Source organism: Elaeis guineensis, chromosome 4 (assembly GCF_000442705.2).
Source record: "Elaeis guineensis isolate ETL-2024a chromosome 4, EG11, whole genome shotgun sequence".
NCBI lineage: Eukaryota > Viridiplantae > Streptophyta > Magnoliopsida > Arecales > Arecaceae > Elaeis > Elaeis guineensis.
In genome coordinates, this window is record NC_025996.2 from 26,494,794 (window position 1) to 26,511,469 (window position 16,676).

A 16,676-nucleotide genomic window follows, 5' to 3' on the forward strand; every position below is an offset into this window, starting at 1 on the left:
TACAAATAAAAAATCTAGAGAACTATCATTTATACAAAATTACAGTTTTTGATCTGCGCAGTTTCTGGAACGCAACCTCAAAAATGGCTTTATAAAAAACTGCCCCACAGCTTAAATCAAGCCAGAATCACCCTCCGGCGGCAGGAAATATTGATTACTTTTAACCAAATGGAATGGGACTGCTAATAGCGCTCCTGTACAATATTATCTAACTTCAACATTCAATCAAGAATTAAAGAAGCAAGGTCTGGAGATTCTGATACACCAATGGCATCTGCAATTTTAAGAGCCATGACAGACTTGTATGCTGCCAATTCAGCATTGGTCATGAGCATTTGAGCCCTACTACGGAGTTGAATTGCCAATTCCACAGCCCTGTTAGCCGCATTCTCTGCTTCTTGAACCCTCCGTGAAGCCCCCTCCTCAGTTCCACCTACATCTATGTAAATATGAAAATTTAAGCAACACAAGGCCCAGAGGATTTAAACAGTTTCATGGTACAACTAACTTCCAAGGCATCACCCAAACTCATTAGAATGGGATCAACAAAGAACAGAGAAACGTAATATCAGATGGATCAAATAACTAAACAAATCTTTCACATTGTAATAGGACCGACAACCATAATGAAACAACAAGCAGTACATGGTCACAACTGGCATAAAAAATTGAGTAATACCTGCTGAGACCTGAATTAAGTGTTTGAAGACTGGCCGTAAGAAATCGAGCAGGTGCCAGAAAAAATATGAAATTCTAACCTACAACCATGTCTTCTCAGAGGTATCTAAAATGCCACTGTCGGACAATAGAACGCAAGACATTCAATGCCACTTGCTAGAACATTTGTTAAACCCTCTTGATCTGGTCAACTGGATTCCAGGTAAAGAGTCTATGCATGTTAGATTTTGGCATGAGGATCTGTGGGCTGATTTACTGAGCCTATATTCACAAAAGGAGATAAGACTCCTGGCTTTCCTTAATGGATTAAGCAAAATTTATATTATCCCATAAGGGTTGGTTCCTGGACTGCAAAGTTCACAAGACTGCCGATATCCTAACAAATTCGAAGAAACTGTTAAGAGTCTCAACATATGAAAGCGAAAGTTATGTTATCCCATAAGGGTTGGTCCTGGACTACAGGATTCACAAATTTCTTAACAAGTTCAAAGAAACTGTTAAAGACTCAAATATGGATAGGAAGAGCGCCATTCAACAATACTTCTAGTCACATAGTGAACTTACATGAGAGCATCGCTGTTATTCTAAATTTAATGTTGTACAGACTAGACATGGAAAATGGTGATGATTTTTTCAGAGATGCAAATGCACACATTAATTCTTATTCCCTAGAAAAAATTAGGTACACCAAATAATGGAAAATTCATGCACATGTGATCGTGAGTTTCTCTTAAAAGCAGTCAAGCTGGAGATGTATTTCTACTTGCGTTAGCTCTAGAAATTTCTAAGTGAAGAATCAAAATTTATTTATTTAAAAAATTCCAGTAAAACAGTTCCCTGCAGTGGCATATGGCAGATGAATCAAACCAGGTAAGCCAGCCGGTTTAATTAGGTTATGGGACCAACTGAAGAGAATGTCACATAATGCCAAAACCCAAGACCTAGGGGATCACCATCAGTGCCAAGCTTAATTCTGTCCATAAACCTCATCTGATAAGCCTTCGAGAAAACCCAAGCAAGCAAACCAGCTAAATTTAGACATCAGATCATTTATAGACCCTAAATTTACACATCCACTTTAAAAAAATTGGTTCTTAGAATTGATCAGCCAACCCATAGTCCCCGCCTCGAACAGATCAACTTTAGCATGTGAATAACACATGATTGAGAAAAGCTCAGATGTGGCGAAAGTTAAATCAGCCCAGAGAAGCATAAAAGAGGAAACCACCTCACCAAATGAAATACCAAAACATACCTTCCAACAAGAATTCTGGCTTCCCTCTTCCAGACTGGCAACGTTGTCTCTTAATAGATCTTCTTTTCTGAAACAATGGTCTCTGCATAAATTGTGCTCTCCTCGGGTTGGGACATGATACTGTCACAATATCAAGAATGCAATTATCAATATTACAGAAACTGGGATCTACTGCACAACAACCAGAAGCAAAATATGGATACATTCAGTCTTTCTGACAACTGCAACATCTTACTGATGCCAATGATCTAAAAAAAAAATGTAAGCACAGTGTCATAACATTGATAAGAATTTCCAATACTTAATAAAGAGTCATGCCCCTCAGTCCGCCTGGGAACTGAAAATAAAATATCAATGCATTTAAAGAATTTGTACAAGTACTTTGGATTGAAGACAATCTAAGCCAAAAAGGTCATTCTGAAAGTCAAAGTAAACAATAGATTCCACCACTCCCCCCTACCTCAAATGCTCTGACAAACAACCCAGTAGAAAGTCTCTAAATGCATCTTCCGCAACATCCTATGATATTGCAACATTTACTATGCTGTAGAGTACCTGAGACACTCATATGTACCAAACTTGACATCCTTAATATAAGGATAACAAAATCAGGAATGGAAGGGGAAAACGAGGCTTGGTTACATTCACTGCTAGTTGACAGGTAATTTTGGTATGTACAGCGGTATGAAGCTTGTAAAAATAATTATATTACCACATCCACACAACCATCATATATCTATTTTTCTCCTATCATCTCAGCAAAATCAAATAACAATATCTTTATTACTTCAAGAAAAAACTATAAACTGCCAGCACACATAATGCATATCCAATTTTCTTATCTTTTGTATTTTCAATCTAGATTTTTTTTTTCTCATTCTCACTACTTCTGCGGCTCATTTATATTTCACTCATGATTTTTTTTTTTTGTGTGTGCCCGCGCGCATGTATGTGTGTGGTAGGGTGGAGGGTGGGGGGTGTGGCATCCACTCAAACACAATGATGCCAACATAAAGCCATTTCCACCAAACGAAGTAATAAGATATACAAATCTTTCACAGAAAACATACGTTCAAATACTATAAACTCGGACAAACAGAGATTAATGGGCGGATACGAAGTTCACAAGCAATGCAAGCTGCATCATTGAGATCCATCAAGGAAAGAACAGCATCTGGACAGAAAATTAATTTGAGTGAAGTGCAGCACAATCAGTGATGAGTCATCATAAGCAGACAAGGATTTCTAAATATATATTAGAATATAGTATGACACAATCCCCTAAATATCTCATGATCTTGTACCAGAAGCAAATTATTCTTCTGCACAAATAGGTATTACCAATGAGCAAGTTAAAGTCAAAAATCAGCAAATAACTAATCCGCACATGGCAAGAAGCAAACGAGCAGTTTCAATAAAAAAACAAGGACAAAATATTAACTCTCGAAAAGGAACTTTCTAGAAATGTTTCTCATTTTTCAATAGAATACTAATGGCAGAAACTTATTCACTAGATAGCTAGATTAATGAAGTTCATGTGCTTGATTATCAGAAACTGATGTTTACATAAAATATTAAATTTATAGACATCATATGGAAAAAAAAAAATCCAAAAGTTTAATCAAAAACCAGCCAAAATCAATAAAATTCCCTTCTAAAATTCAAGTCAATACCAAGAAAAGTTTTCATTAGTTAAATCACACCAAATGCCAGCTAGATATGATTCCAAGAAGTTCATGTTACAAAGAACATTGCAATATGTTCTTCAGGTTTAGGAGCCTAGCTGCTTAGAGTATAAGCAAGGTCCAGGTAGCTGCTGCTGTAAACCTATTGAAAAGCTAAATCATGGAGAATTTTCCTCGTTATACACCTAAGGAGGAGGGATTTGGACTGCATAAAAAAATCGTGGTTTAGTTCAAACACACAGATTACAATCTATAATCACAAAAAAATATATCATGATAAAATTTTAGTAAGATCCTAGATGTGGGAGTTAATGAGGATGACCAAAATCCTTAGTAAGATGAATCTGAAAGTAACATGCAATAACAGGATAATTTTTATATAACCAGCAATTCAATGCTATCAAATCGCTGATGCAGTCCTAGACACTGACTTCAGGAACTTAGCCAGGTGAACACTAGAGTAAAAAAAAAAAACCTTTACATTTTTAAATTTCTTAAAATTTATAAAGTTGTATGTATACATATATTTTAGTCTTAATAGTTTTTCTATCAAGTGCTTCGAAGTATGTAAAGCTTATTACAAACAAAACATGTTACAATATCAATATCAAAGGGAAGACACTTCATAAATGGATAAAACTTCTTTCTCCCTTGAAATAAATACCTTTCTCATTGAAGAGAGAATTGGTTTTAAAAAATGGCTTCAATAAATAAATGAACAAGTGGAAGCAAAAAGATGGAGGGCAATGGCAGCCTTCTTTTGCATCAAAATTTCAGATATGAACTTGTAGGAAGTTGTGTGGAGCTCATCAGTTTGACAACTACCTAAAAAAATGACTCAGAATCTTTTCAGCCTCAAGGAACCATCCCAGGCAATCAAAGTCAATCAATGATCTGATTAGCATGCCAGGAAAGTAGTCTATTAAATGCTTTAGGTAAAGATGTCAATTTACATGGTTAATCCCCACAAGATGAACAAAGCCATACCAGTTGCTATTCCCAGAATAATATCAAGTCCTATTTAAAATTGACACTGGAAGGGGGTTTCACTTGACCTTAGACCTCCGGTTGTCTAATGAATTAGTAATTCTGAGTACTGAAAAAAAGAAGCTTATTATGGTTCATTGACATGGATCAAATTATTGGACTGTTCTCTGGTAATTAAAAGACCTAAAACAAAGGCAAATTAGTAAAGTGGTATATCTGAAGATTTATGGAAAGGGGTCAAATAATTGGAAAAAATGATATGCTCCCACGAAACTACAACAAACTTTCCTGGCATGTACATCTTAATTATAATAGTTTATGTATTAATGAAGAACTCAAACAAGTTCTTGTTGCCCAGAAGAGTATCCATTCCATGGATTTATTAGTGTGTAACACAAAAGAGGTATAGCCGAGTAGGAGGATTACATACAAATTCATGCACTGCATCAATCAGACAACCACTTGCTAATCAACAATTCATAATCATGCATACAACAGAAACTTTAGGAACATGCACCATTTTTCTGCCAAGAGACATCACTGTAGATATTGAATTACCTTTCAAATATCAAGCGATAAAAGTAGTGAAATTTCTGCTACATCCAGTCACAGTAAATTTATAGCCACTGTATATTTAACTGCACAGAATATTCTTTATAGTGACCAGGTAACATTCTAATTTCATATAAACTAGCAAGAAAATCAGAACAGATAAGATACAGCAGCTTCTGTAATCAGATTGCTTAATCATGCATGGAAGCATAGAAGAACATCCAGAAGAAATTTGAGAATCACAATCGACTTTATTGTTATACACTGTCAATCTCATGGTTACACATGCACAGATACACAGAGGCCTGCTAGTAGATATATGGGCAAGTGCAGAGACACCCAAGTAAGAAATGCATGTAGATGTGCAAGACATCAGGTAAAGGCATACTCACTAAAACTCCGCTATAGATATTCAAACTTCTTTTCAAGGTCATAGACAGCAGCCAAACAAAATATAGTGCATTATATTTTACAGACACATTTTTGCAAAGGGTTAAAACAAAACACATATTCAGGACATTATTAAGCAATAAAAGAAGTTCCTCGCATCCTTCAAAATGATTTATTGAAAAATAGACCCAATTAACACATTGATAGTGCTCCTAAAATCTCCACAAATTGAGAGAGAGAGAGCTGAATTCCAAGATTCTCTTTTGTACTATCTCTTTAAAGCACCAATATACAGCCAGATAAAATCATGAATTTCCATTTGTATTAAAAAACAAGCTTATTAAATATTTAAGCTTGCACATATGGAGTTATGTGTGTCTGTGACCAACAGAACAACAGTATAAAACATCGACACTTATTAATTAGCAGAAATTTCACCGCAATATAAATCATGAGACATCTAATGAATACAGTGCACTTACTGTACCATCTGCACAAAACCCTCACAGCCATCATCAACATGGATGACATCTAATGATGGTAAAACAAGATGAACTTGCTGAACAATGATAGTAAGCTGATACTTTAACTTCGAGAATCATTCCGGTATTTTCCTCACAAAAAAATAATAATTGACCAGCAATGGAACAGACATAAAACAAGAACAAGAACTATACCAACACGCGATTCAATCCTGTTCCAAATAACTTGCCTGGAACAATCAAGAACTCAGCAGAGCTTTGCAAAAACAAACATCCAAGGCTGTTGCTAGAACTCAAACTTTCACCATTCCCATTCACAAACCTCCATTCCTTTGTCACATAAAAGATACACTAAAAGAATGCTTTGCAATGTACTAATTTCATCATACTCATATCAGCACTCATCAGTGTTTTATTCATGTATCTCATTTCTTTCTTTCTTTCTTTTTTCTTTTTTGATATATAGTTAATATCATTTTTATCTTCCACCATTCAAGAGCCCATCTCTTTCTTGACACATAAATACATTATGGAGAACAATTTCTTATGAGGGAATGCAAGTAAAAGGTGATGCATAATATCTAGATGTTCCCACATAATCCTTCATAGAACTTCAAAGAGCAAAAGGATTATACTACCAAAAAAAAAAAAAAGAAGAAACAACTGCCACTAGTTATAGTATTTAACAAAAATCTTCCAAATATTGCCTAAGTGTCCTTGCAACCTGTATAAAGTATTGGTATGTCTTCCATATGAAAATATTCAACACATCAAAACTGCCCTCATCCCTTCCTTTCTTGACAAGCCTTCACAAGCCTCAGACACAGTGCTCTGACAGCAACAAAGAAAATCCAAGCCCAAGCCCAATTACCACTTCCATTCCACCACTCCTCCGTTAACACACCCCCAACAAAATCCCCTTCTTTCCAGAGCCCCTTCTCATCCAATGAACAGCTGCCTATAAAGGAACACCAACACCTTCACATGTCAGTAGCCCACCAACAAGCAATTCTGCCAGCAGGAAGCCTGCACCTAGCACATGCCTGCAACCTCCACTACTCCAATTGCATGCACCCACTGAGCATCCCTTGGTAGGCAACACTGGCAAGCATCCTAGCACCTCATTTTTTTTCCAACTCCATAGATGTGACTAATTTATTCTCTTGTTACTGTAATTAGTGAAAAGAGGGGCTTTATATTGTATGTGTCTTTAAAGGGGCCTTTGTTCTCTAGGCATATTCACAGTTCATGTGCAATGTCCAACTCTCAACTGAAATGAACATAAATCTTTCCCTTTCTTGATAATTGTTTGAATATCATGTATTTATGAATTATTGACTTTCATGTGCTAGACTCTCTGGGCCTCTGTAAAAAGATTGTTTGCCAATCAACTTTTCATGTTTTAGGATTCTGATTAGGCGTAGATAATAACTTGTAGAAAGAAACAAACAATATCATGGCATCACCATAAGCTCAAATAACTTCCAAGGCAGTCACATGGGCAAGCATAAGCTGGAGTCACAGTAGTCAGCTTGCTCAGATCCAAATCATTTTCTCGATTATAACGAGCTGGTAGCTCATATCAAGTTATTTATGCATGAAATTTTCATGTTCTCATGTGTTTCTGTATATAGATTCAGTTAATGTTTTTCTGGGAGCTCCTTGCCATCACTTGATTTGACTTGCATGCTTCAACGACAAGGACAATGAACTGTCTTCCTTTATCCTATGTATGTATTATTAGCTACAGATTACAGGTTATGGCTACCATTCATCACTGCTAAGGAAATGCTCTGTTCTCTTTGCTATCTGAAAAGACAAAGCTGCCATTGATTTTATTCTTCTTCGAGGAATAAACCAAGCAATGCAGTATAAGAAATGCCATAATAACCAACATATGACCGCTAGTGCACATAGACTAAGACTAGTCTATATAATATTACAATGCCATACAGATGTAAACGGTTGATGCCCCAAAGCCTAAAATAAGACTTGATGACTAGCACATATAATACAGTCTTTGGTACACGAGTCAACTTCAAATAACTTACCTTAGTTGATCATAGATGATTTTGCTTTCAAATTCACATGATGTTATAATTTGACATAAGGAGACTTTTAACCTCAAGTGCCACCATTCTAATAAAATTAGTGTGACCAAGGTTTGTCATACTGGTCGAGTACCATACTGGATGTCCAGTAGCATATGCAATCTCATATCGTACCGACACACAGTACGTCTCGCCATCTCGTACCATACTGCGTACCAATACCGCAATAGGATGATTTCAATATACGATCCAATATCAAGACAACAAACCTTGAGTGCAACCAATCAACTTTCAAAATTTGCAACTCTTTAGCTATTGCATTTGCTTCTTTTTTTTTTCACAAAAAAAAAAGGTCAATATAACATCATCTGTCAAAATTACATGTAAACAGCACACAAAGACAATAATGAGTTGTAAACCCAGCTGGCATCCAATACCATAAATTCTGTATTGGAAGTTTAGGAGCACAAAGCATTGTGAATATGCAAGAGAATAACTGAAACATAATTATTACCTGAAAGGCCTTAACCAAAGCTGCACGTCTCTGGTTCCTCTTTTCTACCCAATAATCATACACAGCAACCAGCATTTCCTTTTTCCCTAAATCCCAACAAAGATCCAATGCCCTCTCTTTATCATAAATGTCATTGGGACTGCCATAAGCATCTTTTTCCAAGGCAAATATTATTTTCTCAAAAGTTTCTTCTGAAACATGACCAAAACCATTATTCTGTACATCAGAAGAGCAAAAATTTAGAAGCTGAAGCCACTCCTCATCCCCTGAGTCCATATCATAACTGGGAGCATCACTTGCTACAGCTCGCCCAACTTCATCATCCATCATCCTGATGTAGTCATCAGGGCGCACAAAAGCAGCTGTGGCACTGTCCTCATAACCAGAAACTTCATGAAACCTTGGCAACGGTATTGCCCTTACAGGGACATCATGTGCACTCTGAGAGTTGCGTTCATGACATTCCATATGCAATTCCTTAAACACAAGCCAATCCCACTTATCACAAAACTCAAGCTTCCAACCATCCTCTCCATTCCACATATAGGCATGAGTGAAACGGTTGACAATGCAAGGCCTCATGTCTTGAGCTTTATGTAGGTACCTTGTCGTGCCCCTTACCTTCACTGCTATGCACCACTCTTTAGAATGCAAAGATTCTAACATAACATCAGCCCCTTCTTCCCTCCAGCACCTATCAGAAACAGTAACCAAGACATTTGCATTGCAATGTGCAGAATCTATGTTTTGCTTCACCTCAGCCAAAGCCAACTTAAGTTCCTTGATCCGCTCGATGGGGCTCTTTATTGATAATTTCCTGTGCTTCTCACGAGATCCAAGAGGAGTAGAGACATCACTATCATCTTTACTACTTAAAAAATCACTCACACAAGATTCAATAGTTCTCACATGGACAGGCTCCACGAAGGAGTTCCTAAAGGAAAGTGCTTTGGCTTCCGGAAAAACTCCAATCCGGTGCTGATCAGACCGCAGTGAACCAGGCTGTGAATTCATTGCGAAAAGATGGTGACTTCTGGAATGCCTGGAGGAGCTTCTCTTTTTCTGATGTCTCCGTAGCCTTGAACCATGCACAATTACTGCACTTCGTCCCACTGATTTAGGCACTTCCAAAGCGGTATGTGATTCATTCCTCTTCACAGCAGGAATTACAGAAACTACGACTTCAGTTCCTGAAAAACCTGTCTCTGCAAGAATATGAGAATCATATTCTTCAAATCGCACAGCCACCGGAAAGTATGTGTGCAAACCCAATGCATATTTCGCAAAAACACCAGGTAAATATTGAGAGCCAAGAAGCATAGCGACATGCAAGCCCTTAAAGAAGAACGGAATGGCGGAGAAATTAAGCGAGAACAAAGGTATAAACTGTTTGGCACCATAAATCTTGCAAAGTCCACAAGCAGATACAGAATTGCTGAAGAAAACATTCTGAAAGGAAAAATAAATAAACACTCAAAAGCTAAACAAATAATAGACACGAAGAAATAGCTGCAAAATAAGAACGCTTACATTTTTACAATGCCAAACTGGTAAGAAATGGACGCCATTTAGAGAGAAAGCAGTGGCCATCGGTTCAGATAACAGAAAGGCAGCAAATTGCCGGAATCTCACTCTAGCCTTCTTCATCCAGCTCACTACAGAGATAAGGAGACGCGAAAATTGAAGTGAACTACTACTACAGTAGGAATCTATGAGCACAACAAGCACCATGGAGCCACTTGAGCAAGTCCAGATATCATCCCCTAAAATGCCCACCTTTTCAGCGAAACCCCTCGCAGACTCTGTGATTCTAAGCACCCTCTCTACTCTGCAAGTGCGTCTTGAGATCTGCTCTTGCTCCCCATCCATTTTTTCTGTCTCTCCCGAAACGACTTCAACTAAAGGCTCCACCTTTGGCCTTTTCCTGAGCTGTTTCCGCATAAAAACGATTCTATACCTCCGATCCCTCTCGGAGTCCCTTTCTCCTATTCCACAAGGTGAAGGCACCGCATCATCAGACAGTGGCATCCGCCGCTTCCGGTTGTAGACAATCCCAAACTTCTTCTCTTGGGGTGAATCCATAGAGGCCCTTCGATTGGCAGAGGCCAGAGACTCATCAGATTGCAGTGCCGCGGGCTCGCGCCACTCATCCTCGGCCCCGAAATCACCCTTCTCCTCTTCCCCCTTCCACCACCGCAGATCCGCCGCGTTGCCACCGCCGCCGAGCACCCGCAGCCACTCGACCCCTTCGCCGTCTCCAGCGTCCGCCTTCTTCTCCAGTGCCTGATCCGACACCGCGAATCGTTTCCCGGAGCGGAGAACCCTCGCTAACGGTACCCCGTCGCTGGCGGCGGCGGCGGCGGCGGCTTCGGCTTTGTCCGGGGCCTTGGGGACGAACACCCTGGTCGACCGCCGCGTCCTGACCGACGGCATCGACGCCGGCGGAGCCCGGAAGGGGAAGACCATCGACCCAATCTCCGCTTCCCCTGCTGCCCCCTCCGCCGGCTCCCCGAACTTTCGTACGATCTTTCGGTTCTCAGATCTCGCATGCCGTCTCATCGCTCATCAGCGTCCTCATCGGCGTTCGACGACCACCCATCCCGGATCCGATCACCGGCGCTCGCCGACGCCCATGGTTCCCAGATTGCAACCAACGATCCGATGCGACGCCTATTATTCTTCTTGCCCCTTTCGCCCTTTCCCGAAATTTCCCCGTTCTCTTTTACCTCGCCTTTCCCTGTCTCAAATTCTTGGCGGTTAAAGCGTTTTACGAATTCCGCGTTGCAGCAACGGAGAGTGGGAGGAGAGAGAAGAGATGTGGAAGAGAGAAAGAGGCGGCGGAACGAACGATCTAGGGTTTTTTTTGAAAAAAGATGGGGAGAGAGGGGAAGCGGTAACCTCTCACAGACTGCTGTGGATCGTCCGATGGGGATCGGACGGAAGACATGAGCCGAGCAAGGGGACGTGTCGGTCGGCCCGAAATGCGTGGAGCCTTTCCGCTCGTCGCGGGATTTCAAACGGGCGGAGTGATTTTTAGATCGGGGAACCCGACGGGAAGTATACGTTCCATTGCGGTCAGCTGTCCCTTAAATAGCTTTTTCACCTTCTACGTGGCAGCAAATAAGCGGCTCACCAGGAGAATAGTTTCACCAGGCACGGGGCATTTACGATTGGGTCGGCGGAGCAGCTGCTGCAGGGGGCAGTCCTGGGTTGGAGATCTTTTGGTTATTGACGAACATGTCAGGCAGAGGCGACAGTCAAGGGATGGCGACCGGCGAGAAAGGGCGATGGATCGGGTGCGCTGATAAGGACAGCGGACATCACAGCCGTGTCCAAGACGCCACACGGTGGGCCCACATTTAGATTTGCCGGTGGGCCCCGTCGACATTCATACCGTTGATATGAACCATGAATCCCGTTACATCAAGCGACAGGGATCCAAAGGACTGGCGGACGAGGGCAGTAAGTTGAGCCGGAGAGAAGGTACTCCATCCAAGGGCGCATAAAAGTTTTCTATTCGGGAAGCAGAGGGCAATTTAATACGGAGGACCAAAAGGATCAAGGACGTCTGGAATTTATCACGCCAAGAAATTTTTATCGGTGTGTGTTGGAGGATAGGAGTGTACGGGACCCCTTTGCTCCCGTCACGGGATACGGATGTGGGACCGGTGAGGGTATTTTGGCCACTGGGCAGCCACAATTAGGTGGTGCTGCTTCAAAGTGTGGCGCATGCCATGACCGTGCTTCAGATACTCTCTGAACTGGTCGAATCAGTAGCTGAGCGGTTCTTCCGAGTTCTGATAACTTTAGATTTTGGATAGGCCAACCCTTGTCTCCGACCAACTACTTTACAGTAGGCCAGGCCCAATTCGTGTCGACTTATTTAAGGCTGCTTTTGGTGCATCAATTGATTAAGTTGTCTAAAGTTTATATCTTAGATGCAGCATGGATTCAAAAGTATGGGCACGACAATTTTGTAAGATGATGGAAATAAATAATTTATTTACACAGATTTTTCAATTATATGAAAAAAATGGATTTGCTCCTCTCCTCTCAAGTCTAAAATCAATGGAAGGGCATTGAAATTAAAGATTCAATGTATTGATCATCATCCATACCACTAAAATATTAGAAATATAAAACTCATGTATTTTGTAGTATTTAATTTATGCATCAGCTGGATACAAAATGATTTTTTTAAATTGATATGAAATCATATTTTACTATACTCTTAAGCATTAAAATTTATTGATTTTTCCATCTAGATATATTTTAATATGTGAAGATCATAACTAATTAATAAGTTGGATTCTCCATTAAATATATCATCAATATTTTAGTACATTAGTACATCGGCAAGTGTCCATTTTCATCTTTTCACGATGGATGGTCAAGAAATCAAAAAATATGTATTTTATTTAGATATTTTTGTTATTATAGATCATGATCAATGATACGAACCTGTTTAAATGCCTCATTATTAATTTTGAGCTTAGAAAGATAAAATTGGATAATTCCATTCAAATTCAAAGATTAATATATCTGATAGAACTTCATTCAAAATTAAATTCAATATACACTATGCAACTCCGCTTCTTCCTACCCAACTTCTTTTATATAATTTGTTCTTTTCTTCATTTAACACTTCATATCCATTGCATGTACATCTCGGCTTGATTTCTAAGGAACATTATTTAATCAAATTGTTATTTATTATTTTTGTTTTATAAATGTGTTTTGTAATTTGATGCTATTGTTGTTTAGCTAATAAAAATAAGATTTTTTTTTTTTGCATAATAGCACAACAATTTCTCTGCCTAAATGTCTGCATAATTCAAATGACTGTTGTCATGTCCAATGCTAATTGTTATTTGGTTGCATAAAGATGTACAATCAAAAAGTGATAGACTTGGGAAAAACAGTACTTGCAAGAAGAACGTTTGCGCAAATATTTTTAGCAGTATTGTCATTGTATGTGCACGAGCGTTTTAGCGCATACTTAGTACGGTTTGTCTGGAAAAGACCCGGTATTAGAAGCATCTCTCAATATTAATAACTAACAGGTGTTTCATGTCTTATCTAAGATATATTTAATCATGATTCGTTGTAATTTCCGTGAATCGATTAATATGACATATCTGATCGAACTTATCTAATTCCTTTTCTTATTGTCCCACACCAAATACACCCCTTTCATACTGTTTTGTTTTCTCATAAAATGAATTGACACAGTTATCCCCATCCATTTTCTGTAAAACAATTTTTTAAAAAAAAAATCATATACAGTTTAATGTTTCCAAGACGCAAGTGGGATGGTTTGGTGCAGCAGTCATAAGTTGACATAAGACATTTTAAGGGTGACGTCGTATCAATCGGTCCACTTGATACATATATCTTTCCTCAACATTAAATGGATCTAAATTCAGATCCTGTCGTGACCCAACATTTATACAGATACGTTACCATGTGGTAGGGTTGATATATCTTTCCTTGAGATTTCATGGAGGAAAAATTTTTTGTGCACCGCGGGCAATGTAAAAAATCTAACATAAAATATACTACTTTATATAATTGATCCACATAGTCATTATTTTTCAATACATATTTAATACATATAATTTTAATTTTTCATTTGAAAATTTGAATGACGAAAATAATTCTACTTTTTGAAAAAATTATAATATCTTCTGTTAATATTATGATATCCTGCATACAGAAAACTATAATTTTGATGAAAAATATCATAATTTTTTTAAAAAAATAGAGATATTTTCGTCATTCAAAATTTTCAAACAAAAAATAGAACTACAGGCATTAAATCCGCAATAAAAGTTGGTTAGATAAAAATACTATTTCTATATTATCACATCATGTGCCATATTATGACATCCCGTGGCACATTATGACTTTTTACATGTAAAATTTTTCAAAAAGCAGAGATCTTTTCGTCATGCAAAATTTTTAAATGAAAAAAATAAAATTACAGATATTAAATATGTATTGAAAAATAATAGCTATACGAACCAATCGCATAAAATGGTGCATTTCACATCGGATTTTCTACATCGCTCGCGATGCACAAAGAATTTCTTTCATGGAGTTAAACACAAATCTTGTTCTAGCCCGACATACATACAAGTATATAACTCAACATGGAAATATGATAATTAATACATGGATATATTCATAGAGGTCTAGAAAATCCTTGGCAAATCACCATGATTTACTACAGGTTTAAGACCTAACAGCATCTGAAGGGCTCACATTGGTTACTCCTAAATTTTAGGTTAAGTAGGAAAAAATCCTCAGACAGGTCAGGGTCGCCACAAGTGTGCCTAAATTAATATCATAGGACTGCAGCGCGTGGAAGGCTAACAATAAAGCTACCTATGACCATTATTTTCAATGTTTAATAAGGAACCATATTCTACTATAAGGGTTGCATGTGGTAAGATGTGTGGATGGCTATGATTTTTCATCTAATTACAGACTACTCTTTCCATCATGTATGTAATTTGTTAAATATTCTTGTAATTTCCATCATCTGTGTAATTTGTTAAAATATCATCGAAATAACTTTAGGGTAGGTGACTTGCAATATTTTTTTTCATTTGGTCAACTTTCTTCGTTTGTTACCAACCTTGCCAGAGTTGCAATGGTGAGAATAATATTTATCTGGTGATGGATCAATGGACAGAGTTCCTAACCTTCAGGCCAAACCTTCTAAACTAAAAGCTTAAATAGCCCAACCCTAGCAAAAGGGGCCCGGATTGACATAATGATAATTAGAAGGTTGAGGCTTATGTTTGTCATGTGGTCAAGCTGATTTCGGTACAACACTCTCTAGTCATTATTGGGCTAGATGCCAGTAGGCCTCATCCAAGTCACCAGCATGGTTAGCCTCCATCTAATTAATAAGTATAAATGAAAGAAGCATAGCTAGATGGCACGTGGCATTCTTGATATAAATAAAACAATGTGTTTGTACTACCCAAAAAAAACGATGTGTTTGTGATATATACTCTAAGCTTATCTTACACTACGAAAACCCTCGGGGGATGGCGATACCGCATATCATGACAACCCTCAAGGCCCACCAACTCCAGAAGAGCATACCAACAGGTATCTCTGGAGTTCTCCGTCCCCTTTTAACCGATAAGAACTTTTCCATCGGAAAAAATGTTAATGTATTTTCTGGATTTTATAATTTTGAATTGTAAGAGTTCATATTTTCTGGGACATGTTTGGCTGCTATCACATTCCTCATGGAGCTTCCTCTAAGGTTTTGAATAGATGCCATTGTACTAAGTGGAAGCGGACAAGACTTGCAAAAAACAGGCTTAAATGACAAGTCTTAAACTGATGCCATCCTATGTCATAGAGCTTCCATTTCGAAGGGAAATTTTAGTTGTACCTGATACATGACTGGTTCGTTACCATTTGTAATTTTATTTGTAATAGTGTTCCCCTGATTTTGAAGTCTACATTTTGGTAGCAATAGGTCTATATATATATATATATAAAGTTTAGTTGTAATTTTAGTTGTACCTGATACGTGACTGGTCCGTTAGCATATGTAATTTTAGTTGTAATAGTGTTTCCCTGATTTTGAAGTCTACATTTTGGTTGCAATAGGTCTATATATATATATATAGAAATAGAAATTTTAGTTGTACCTGATACATGGCTGGTTCGTTAGCATTTGTAATTTTAGTTGTAATAGTGTTTCCCTGATTTTGAAGTCTGCATTTTGGTAGCAAAAGGTCTATATATATATAATAACTTTGGGTTGGATGGGTATACTATGACCAATGAACTAGGTTATAATTTTTTTTTTCCTTTTTAAGGCATGAAATAATTTAGAATTACAAATTCTGTGCTTTACTTCTGATCAGTGCTATGTTCCCTTTATTATCTCAGTGTTGTTAAGCAATTCAAGTTTCTCAATATTTTCTCTAATCCATATCAAGCTCATTATGCATACTTTTTCTTTCAAACCTCTGTTCTCTCTCCATGCACATCCTTTACTAGGAATTGGTTGTACATGTCAGAGAAAAACTCTGTCAAGCGATCAAGACAATT

General features: G+C 38.1%; 1 protein-coding gene across 3 annotated transcripts; it reads right to left on the bottom strand.

Moving 5' to 3' along the window:
- Window positions 1-12,038, bottom strand: LOC105043267 (uncharacterized). 3 transcript variants are annotated; one of them, XM_029264037.2, is made up of 4 exons: window positions 10,125-12,038; window positions 8,595-10,043; window positions 1,934-2,053; window positions 1-433 (listed from the first exon to the last, which is right to left on the bottom strand). In XM_029264037.2, exons 1-4 carry the CDS (start codon window positions 11,151-11,153, stop codon window positions 326-328), a joined length of 2,706 nt encoding a protein of 901 aa, XP_029119870.2. In that variant the 5' UTR covers window positions 11,154-12,038; the 3' UTR covers window positions 1-325. The 3 variants fall into 3 exon arrangements, with proteins under 3 accessions (XP_029119870.2, XP_073112025.1, XP_073112026.1); XM_073255924.1 differs by having other exon boundaries at window positions 298-439; window positions 10,125-12,034; XM_073255925.1 differs by lacking the exons at window positions 1-433; window positions 1,934-2,053 and adding an exon at window positions 2,928-3,107 and having other exon boundaries at window positions 10,125-12,033.
- Window positions 12,039-16,676: the final 4,638 nt, after the last annotated feature.

Bases quoted from the DNA above. Each gene is read 5' to 3' on its own strand.
- LOC105043267 (XM_029264037.2), bottom strand. From the start codon at position 11,153: ATGAGACGGCATGCGAGATCTGAGAACCGAAAGATCGTACGAAAGTTC. The intron at 2,054-8,594 runs GTAATAATTATG...ATATTGTGACAG, and splicing joins CTTTGGTTAAGGCCTTTCAG to TATCATGTCCCAACCCGAGG. The intron at 434-1,933 runs GTATGTTTTGGT...ACATAGATGTAG, and splicing joins GCCAGAATTCTTGTTGGAAG to GTGGAACTGAGGAGGGGGCT.